Source organism: Vigna angularis, chromosome 4 (genome assembly GCF_016808095.1).
Source record: "Vigna angularis cultivar LongXiaoDou No.4 chromosome 4, ASM1680809v1, whole genome shotgun sequence".
Taxonomy (NCBI): domain Eukaryota; kingdom Viridiplantae; phylum Streptophyta; class Magnoliopsida; order Fabales; family Fabaceae; genus Vigna; species Vigna angularis.
Genome location: NC_068973.1, coordinates 5,969,258 through 5,977,392, shown reverse-complemented (window position 1 = coordinate 5,977,392; position 8,135 = coordinate 5,969,258). Strand labels below are relative to the sequence as shown.

At 34.2% G+C, this 8,135-nt stretch overlaps 2 protein-coding genes across 2 annotated transcripts; one reads left to right on the top strand and one right to left on the bottom strand.

Annotated features, from left to right (window-relative positions):
- The first annotated feature begins 1,831 nt into the window (after positions 1-1,831).
- On the top strand, positions 1,832-4,604 carry LOC108332095 (protein NUCLEAR FUSION DEFECTIVE 4). Its single transcript, XM_017567210.2, has 3 exons — positions 1,832-2,389; positions 2,566-3,461; positions 3,814-4,604. Exons 1-3 carry the CDS (start codon positions 2,066-2,068, stop codon positions 4,301-4,303), a joined length of 1,710 nt encoding a protein of 569 aa, XP_017422699.1. The 5' UTR covers positions 1,832-2,065; the 3' UTR covers positions 4,304-4,604.
- A 597-nt stretch (positions 4,605-5,201) lies between these two features.
- On the bottom strand, positions 5,202-6,735 carry LOC108331282 (uncharacterized). The gene has a single exon (XM_017565933.2). It carries the CDS (start codon positions 6,294-6,296, stop codon positions 5,469-5,471), a length of 828 nt encoding a protein of 275 aa, XP_017421422.1. The 5' UTR covers positions 6,297-6,735; the 3' UTR covers positions 5,202-5,468.
- Positions 6,736-8,135: the final 1,400 nt, after the last annotated feature.

Below are 8,135 nucleotides of genomic sequence, written 5' to 3'. Positions count from 1 at the left end.
TTATTTATATTTTAAATTTTTAACATTAAAATATTTAAATCTTAATTTTAAAAAAAAAACAACTTTATGGATTCTTACCATCATTATCATTTTATGTTTAATTTTAAAGTAAAAATAATTTTAAAGATCTTCTTCATTAAAATTTTTTAATGTGGCGTTATACAATTTTCAATTTAAAAAAAGAACAACCTAGTTAAAACACATGCACTGCGCCCGTTTACTATTTTTATAACAATAAAATTATTATTATTATAATTCTAATTATAAAATTAAACATAATTTTTTATATATTTTGAAGATAATTTTGTAATTAAAAAATATTAAATTTATAGAAAAATTAATTAGAAAAAAATTGTTAAATTTTTTAAAAAAATTCTTAAATAATAAAATTGATAAAATATTTATTTTAATTTAAAAAAGAAATTTGAAAACAGATAAAGACAAGACATGTGCTCCTCGTGGCTTTAATATAATAGGGTGCTCCTTGCTCCTCGTGGTGTTAAGGACACCACTACTGTTTTATCTCGACTTCTGAACATACATACATATACATATATTCTTCACTATTAGTTTCTTAGTTAATGTAATAATTTAAACTTTTTAAAATATTAAATTTAATTATTTATATTCTGTATAAATCATCATTATATCTCAAATAATGATATATACTGATAATTATAGAGAACAACTTTTAATATCATTTTATATTAAATTTTTTAACTTTTTTTTAATGTACAAATAAAAATTTTCTAATAATACAATTATTTCTTACAAATTTTATTACATTAATTATCAACTAAAAAATAAATTCCATTTTAATTGTTCTGAAAAAAACTTATGCCATACTTTCTACTATCTTAATTTTTTTACTATCAAGAAATTAAATTACAATTTTTATTATGTTGAATACATGTTTTTATTAAAATATAATAAAACTAAGAAGAGAGCAGTTAATAGAACATTTTTTAATATTTTATTTTAATTTATTTTACTTGCTGAGATTCATAAGAAATAAAACTTTCTGTTATTATTATGATTGTTATTTTTTTTTCTATTATCTATACATTTATACATGTATAAATGATTGTTCACATTTTCTTTTTTATTTTACCCCTTTAAATAATAATATTTTAAATTAAAGATAATTATCTTATAATTTTTATCTTTAATGTAACTTTTTTTTTAATTTAAGTATTTTAAAAAAAATAATAGCTTTCTTATATCAAAATAATTATTTAAAGTATAATAATTATGTATAAAATAAATAAAAATTATCTATAATAAAATTATGAAAACAATATTCTTATTTATTTTGATAAAACTTAAATATATATTTTTGTCAAAATTTAATACAAAATTGAAATATATATATATATATATATATATAATTTTTTTAATTTTCTTTTCGTCTCAAATGTTTTTCAACTAATATAAACACCATGAAATGCAGAATGGTAGCTACTTTAACATAAAAAAACAATCATTCCAAATCCACATCCTCAAACTCCACGTAAATTTCATTTGCGCACTAATTTAACGTGCAGAATCAAATAATAATAATTGTTTTAATATCATAAGAATTTTCTTATAATTAATTGGTTTAAATGTTTGAATCTTCCAATTTTGATAACGTGAAAATAAGGTAACACAACGATTATTCTAATCCACAATATCAATCATTCATAAATATTAGAACATTATGCAATGCAAGCACAAAGGCAAAGAATGCCAAATTCGGTTTATTTTTGTGTGGTAATGAGAAAAAGTTTCGTAAAAATAAAGAAGGGTTTACCTTTGGTTGGTGGCAGAATTGATACTTTGACACTGACAGTGACAGTAACCTGTAACTCGAAAACACACAACATAACCAGTTGAGGTGAATCTGGTTTTCATGGAATCACTTTTTTCCCACATCGCATCTCCTCCCTTCTCTCTCTCTCTCTCCTTAACAACTGCATCACAATCATCACAAAGTGTTCTTCTTTGCTTCACTCACCTTCACAATCATGCACCAAAATTAAAACAGGTGTGTTAAAACCGTCAATTCTATAGCTTTACTTACCCCATGTTGAAGGAGAAGGGAGGGAGTCGGCCACCGTGGGTGGGGCTGGCCGCCGCCGTCTGGGTTCAGATCGCCGCGGGGAACACCCCCACCTTCCCACTTTATTCCCACTCCTTGAAATCAGTGCTGGGTTTCGACCAGCGCCACGTCACGCTCCTCGGTGTGGCCGTCGACGTCGGCGAAAACTTCAGCCTCCTCCCCGGCATCGCCTGCAACAAGTTCCCCCCTTGGCTCATTCTCCTCGTCGGTTCCCTCTCCGCCTTCCTCGGCTACGGCGTTGTGTACCTCGCCGTCTCCCAGACCCTCCCATCCCTCCATTTCTTACTGGTCAGTAATCTCTCTCTCTTTCTCTGACAACATACTTACGGATCAAAGTGATTAAATTTAAAACTTGGACAGGATTTTTTTAATTTTAATTTTCGTAGTTTAGCATCTTCTGGTACCAGACACCTTTTTTGCCGAAAATTTAGCGACTGTAATTTACTTGTATGTGATGGTTGCAGCTATGGTTTTGTCTTCTTATTGCTGCTAACAGTACTGCGTGGTTCACCACCACGGTTCTGGTGACCAACATGAGAAACTTCCCTGCTAGCAGAGGCTCTGTCGCTGGGGTTCTGAAAGGTTATGGGGGACTTAGTGCTGCCGTTTTGACTGAGATTTACAGCATTCTGCTTCGTAACAGTTCGTCTAAGTACCTGCTGTTTCTTGCCCTTGGTATTCCTGCTATAGGCTTGAGTATGATGTTTCTCGTTAGGCCCTGTACGCCGGCCACTGGTGATGACCCTGCGGAGCCTTACCATTTTCAGTTTGTCCAAGTTTCCAGTGTGATCATGGGTGTTTACCTTCTTGTTAGTACCATACTTGGTAATGTCTACACGTTTAGCGATGCTGTTTCGTATGCTTTGGTGACCGTGATGGTTCTGCTTCTCATGGCTCCGCTTGCTGTCCCTCTGAAGATGACGCTGTTTCCAAGGAATGGGACTAAATCAGAGCAACAAGTTGGATCTTCTGAGTTTCTAATTCAAGGGAAAGAAGAGAGTGCGGCGCCGCTGCTGGCATCTTCGTCGGCGGGGGCACTTGGGAGTTTTAATGATCAGGATGATTTGCCTGAGGTTGCTGAGCTTCTTGCCTTGGGTGAGGGGGCTGTGAAGCAGAAGAAGAGAAGGCCTAAACGTGGAGAAGATTTTAAGCTAACTGAGGCTATAGTGAAGGCTGATTTCTGGCTTCTGTTTTTGATCTACTTCGTTGGCGTCGGCACTGGGGTTACTGTTCTCAACAATCTCGCCCAAATAGGTATTGCCCGAGGGGAGGAAGACACCACCACCTTGCTGTCAATTTTCAGCTTTTGCAATTTTCTGGGGCGGCTTGGTGGAGGAGTTGTATCAGAACATTTTGTCAGGTGAGTGACACTTACTTTTGCTGACAAAATTGAGATATAATTTTGAGCTGCATAAGTTACAGTATCAATAGATTAGTAAGCATTGATACTTCTTCTGTTTCACGGATGTGTAGACTGATACTTGTGGATACTGTACTGATTTATAGCAACATATCTATGAAGCACTCAAACCTTTAAAAAGAATTATGAAAATCTAATACAATTACGTATGAGATATAGAGGTATAATATATAATAGAAACATAGAAGAACTACAGCATCTTGATAAACCAAAAGGGAAAACTGTCCTCTTTATGGATGATTTCGGAATAAAAAGAGATTATTTATAATCCATGCTTTTCGACGTTTTTCAGGAAAAAATCACTTCCAAGAACTGTGTGGATGTTGTGCACGCAGATAATTATGCTCATTGTATACCTTCTGTTTGCCTATGCTATCAGTGGAACCCTTTACCCTGCGGTTGCATTCCTCGGTGTGTGCTATGGCGTGCAACTCTCCGTGATCATCCCCACTGTTTCTGAAGTTTTTGGTCTGAAGCACTACGGTGTACTGAGCAGCGTCATTGGGTTGGGGAATCCAATTGGTGCAGTGCTCTTTTCTGTTCTGCTAGCAGGGAACATATACGATAGTGAGGCAGCAAAGCAGCATGGTATAGACCTTATTGATTCTGGTGTTTCGTGCCTCGGTCCAAATTGCTTTAAGCTTACCTTTCTCATTCTTGCTGGGGTGTGTGCTGTTGGCATAATCTTGTGCGTTATCGTGACTATGAGAATTAAGCCTGTTTACCGAATGCTTTATGCTGGAGGCTCTTTCAGGCACCCTCAGATATCTTCAAGTCACTAAATCTGCTGAATTTCAACAATGAATAAAACTGAGCCTTTCCTAGTTTTATTACATTACCAGTTGTGCTATTTTTGCTTTTGATCTGTCAGTGGTGCAGTGGAAATGTAACTGGACATCAACTATCAAGTCCAAAGTTTTGGTCGTACTTGTGTGTTAGTTTTAAAGGTGTTCTGTCTACCAAAGGATTGAGGCCAATTAATAATATTAATTTAATATACATTGACAGTCACATATTGTAATCTGATGATACTCTTATTACTTAGTCTACAGAAAAACATTGAACTTAGAATGATTTGGGATATATGTTTGTGGTCTTTTTTGGATTTTATGCTCCAAACCTTTTGTCATATGGACATGAATTCTAAGCTAATTTTTTAATATTTATTTAATGTGCAAGCTCCTCGTTGGATTTTTTTAACATTTAATGTCAACTTCACATGTCAAGACGGGGTTAGTGTCTACTGATAAATAAATTTTTTTTTTTTACGTAAATGTCTATAAAACAGATGCAATTTGATGAATATTATAAAACAAATGGTTTTATATTAATTACAAAATCTTACGTTTCTTAACCCATGAAGATAAATAAACAAGATGATAAAACTCGCCAATCATGTCATCTAATTAACAAAAAAAATGATGAGAACTTATTGAAAAAAAAAGTAAATAAAAGAAACTTAACAAAATCTCAATTAAAAATGCATAAAGTACAATCTTAGCTTAGCCTTAAAAAAAAACTTAAATCTAAAAAAAAATAACAATCTTAAAAGTGCTGATAATATGAATAATTTCTTAAAGTTTTCGAGAAACTACTGTAAATCATAGGGATGTCCTTGTTTGAAAATTATACTTAATTGTTTCATTTCACGCAAAGCCCAACCGTTATTCTCCAAAAGAAACTAAACAGATCCCTTGTTTCATCCACGGATCATACAAGGTTTTCTTAAATATAATAACAAGAAACATGTCACTGTGACAAGGGCTAATATTAGCCAAATTGTCGATAAATGATGCGATCTCATAGTTGAGACATACAAAAAAGTTGCAGTGAACATCAGAATCATTTTCATGTGTGCTACTTGTCATTATTGTATGAAAAAACGTTGCAGTCACTCGTCATCAAAGTATAAAAATAAGCCGAGAGAACACAAACACAATATATAATCTAAGTTGGTTTAAGATCCTCAAACAATGTAGGCCAAATTGCATAATCATCATCATAATCTGCTGCTGCATCAGCTCTGACGTTACTGTAGGGACTGTACCCCATTGGGCTCTCGGCCCTCTCATCTAAAGGTCTAGGTAACCTTGGACTTCTATTACAGACCACTGCTCTTGCATCAAGTGGCCCAGAAAGCCTTGGACTTTTTGCTGTGCCGATGAACCTTCCATCGAGAGGCCTAGAAGGAGCAGAACTCATTATAGGACTTCTATTTGCATTTGCAAACACCACTCTCTCACAGCCATTGATCTTCCCATCAAGAGGACCAGACAACTTCATAAACTTGCTGTTGTTCACCATCTTCTCATGCAATACTCTTCCATTTGATCCATCCAAAGGCCCTGACAGTGCAATGTTCCTGCTTCTCTGCACGACTCCCTTATTCTCTCCCTTGAGTTCCTCACTCCCATTCTTGTGCCTGGCCCTTCTCCACTTCCCTCGGTACCAGTTTGGCTCAGGTGGCATCTCCTTCATCATCGTCATCATCGCTTCTTGATGATCGTCACGCGAAACCAGGCTGAAGCACTTCTTCAGACACTTCTTGATGACCCCAGAAAGCTTGATGCTTTTGAGTGCCCCATCTTCTTTTTTGGCGAGCTTGAGGATTTCGAGCCTGTGTTTGGCGATGGAAATGCCCATGCTCTGAAGAAATTCGTGGTTGAAGTAGGTGGCATCTTCCAACTGAAGCTCATTGCGGGCGAAGGCAAGGCCATAGTCGTAGATGAGGGAGGGTTCTAGGCTGGTCCTGGACAACCACGAGAACCAGTCCATGGTTGACGAAGATCAAGCGATGTGCTGCAATGAGTGCTGTACAAGTATAATATAGCTATAACTATAGCTATTATTAGCTAGTTTACGTTGAGGTGTGTGGTGGGTGTGGGATTTATAAACTAGAAAACTAGAAACTCTATGCATAAATGTGGCGGGTAAAATGGCTACGATTTTGATTTTATTGTTCATTTATTAGTTTTATTTCCTTTTAATGGAATTGGGATAGTGGTTGAGACACGGGAGACAGTAACGAAGAATAAGTGGGAAATTTTGACGTTTTCCGAAAGAGCAGAAAAAGTTATGCAGAGAAAGATATTTGTGTAAAGTTTAGATATAAATAAAACGAAGTGAACAGGGATCAAAATGAGCGGCTATGTTATGTTGGATTGCGACAGAGGCCTGATAAAGTGGGTGAGACGCGCCATAGGACCCAAAGAAAAAGGAACTTATTGAAGGCAAATGAATTTGGTAACCTACTCTTTGGCTAGCTAGCATAATCACCCTTTCAAGGTTGAAGCAGTTAATTACTGTGTATCTCTGTTAAACCCACTTCAGTGCTTGTTAGAAATCAGCTCTTTCATGCTTTCAGACAAAGCCCCATGTAATAAATTCTAGACAAGTGTAAATGTTTTGTTGCTTATCTTAGTTGTCTTTAGGACTTCATCAATGTAACATGAAAATTTGTTACTTACGAGATTGAAGATTGTTTTTGCTGTAATGGAAACTAATGGAAATTAAGCAGAATAGTACTTGCCATGAATTTTGTTGGACGAAATAGTGTCCAAAATTGGTGGAACAGCTGTTTTTCAATTAACTGAAGACACGTTGATGACCCACCATAGAAATAAAATTGCAATAGGAGATACTCCACTAGATTTGCTTATGGGAAATTGGTGAACAAATTTTTTTTAAATGGTTTGTTTTAAATAAATAAAATTAATAAAAAAAATATTATTTTTTACTAATATTGGATAAATTTAATTTATAAAATAAACTAGAATAATAAAAAGTATGTATTTTTGTTTTTTTCAATCAATAAAATATTTAAAAATTTGACTGTAAAAATATTAAATTTCAGTTTTTAATATATTTTCCATTTTTAGTTTTCCTTTTAGTACAAGCTAGGGAAAACCTTTGCTACTTATACCCCCAATGCTTAATGTAACGAGTTCGGAATTCATGAGACCAGGGACGAATTCTCGTCTTACTTTGGGCCTTAGTCCAGTTTTTTTTTTCTTTAATTTTAAATTTTTTTAATCAATTTCTCCTATTTAACTTCTCGGTGACTTAAAATAACATCATAAAATAAAATAAAAAAACCATCCTAACCATAGAAAAATAAAACTATTTTAATAAGTAAAAATACTATCTTTCAAATTCCCCCCATAATTGTTATTTTAAATAATAATTATTTTTATTACCCATGAGAAATGTGTACATATGCACTACATCGTCTCATTCTCAGCCTGTGTTAATAAATTTTATTGTGAGGATAATAGATGTGTGGAAGAGCACGCCACATTAGATGAGCGTGTTAAACCAAACAAGTGTTGAACGAGACAATTTTGGTGTGTCCTCATCCTCTGTTTAATTATTATTATGGTATCAAGAGCTTAGTTTGTAATTGGAAACTCTCTACCATGGTGCAATATTGGTAGATAAAATTTTCTTCTTCAACCCAATTCATGACCCTATTTGCAATCCAATCCAATTTGTGTTCTTTTTTACAACCCTTATTCTATCATGACTTGTAATCCATCACTCATAGTTGCCTTCACTTCTTCATTTCTATTTCAACTCTTTTTTTAGTTTTGGTTATCTTGTCTAGTTTGATTTTAG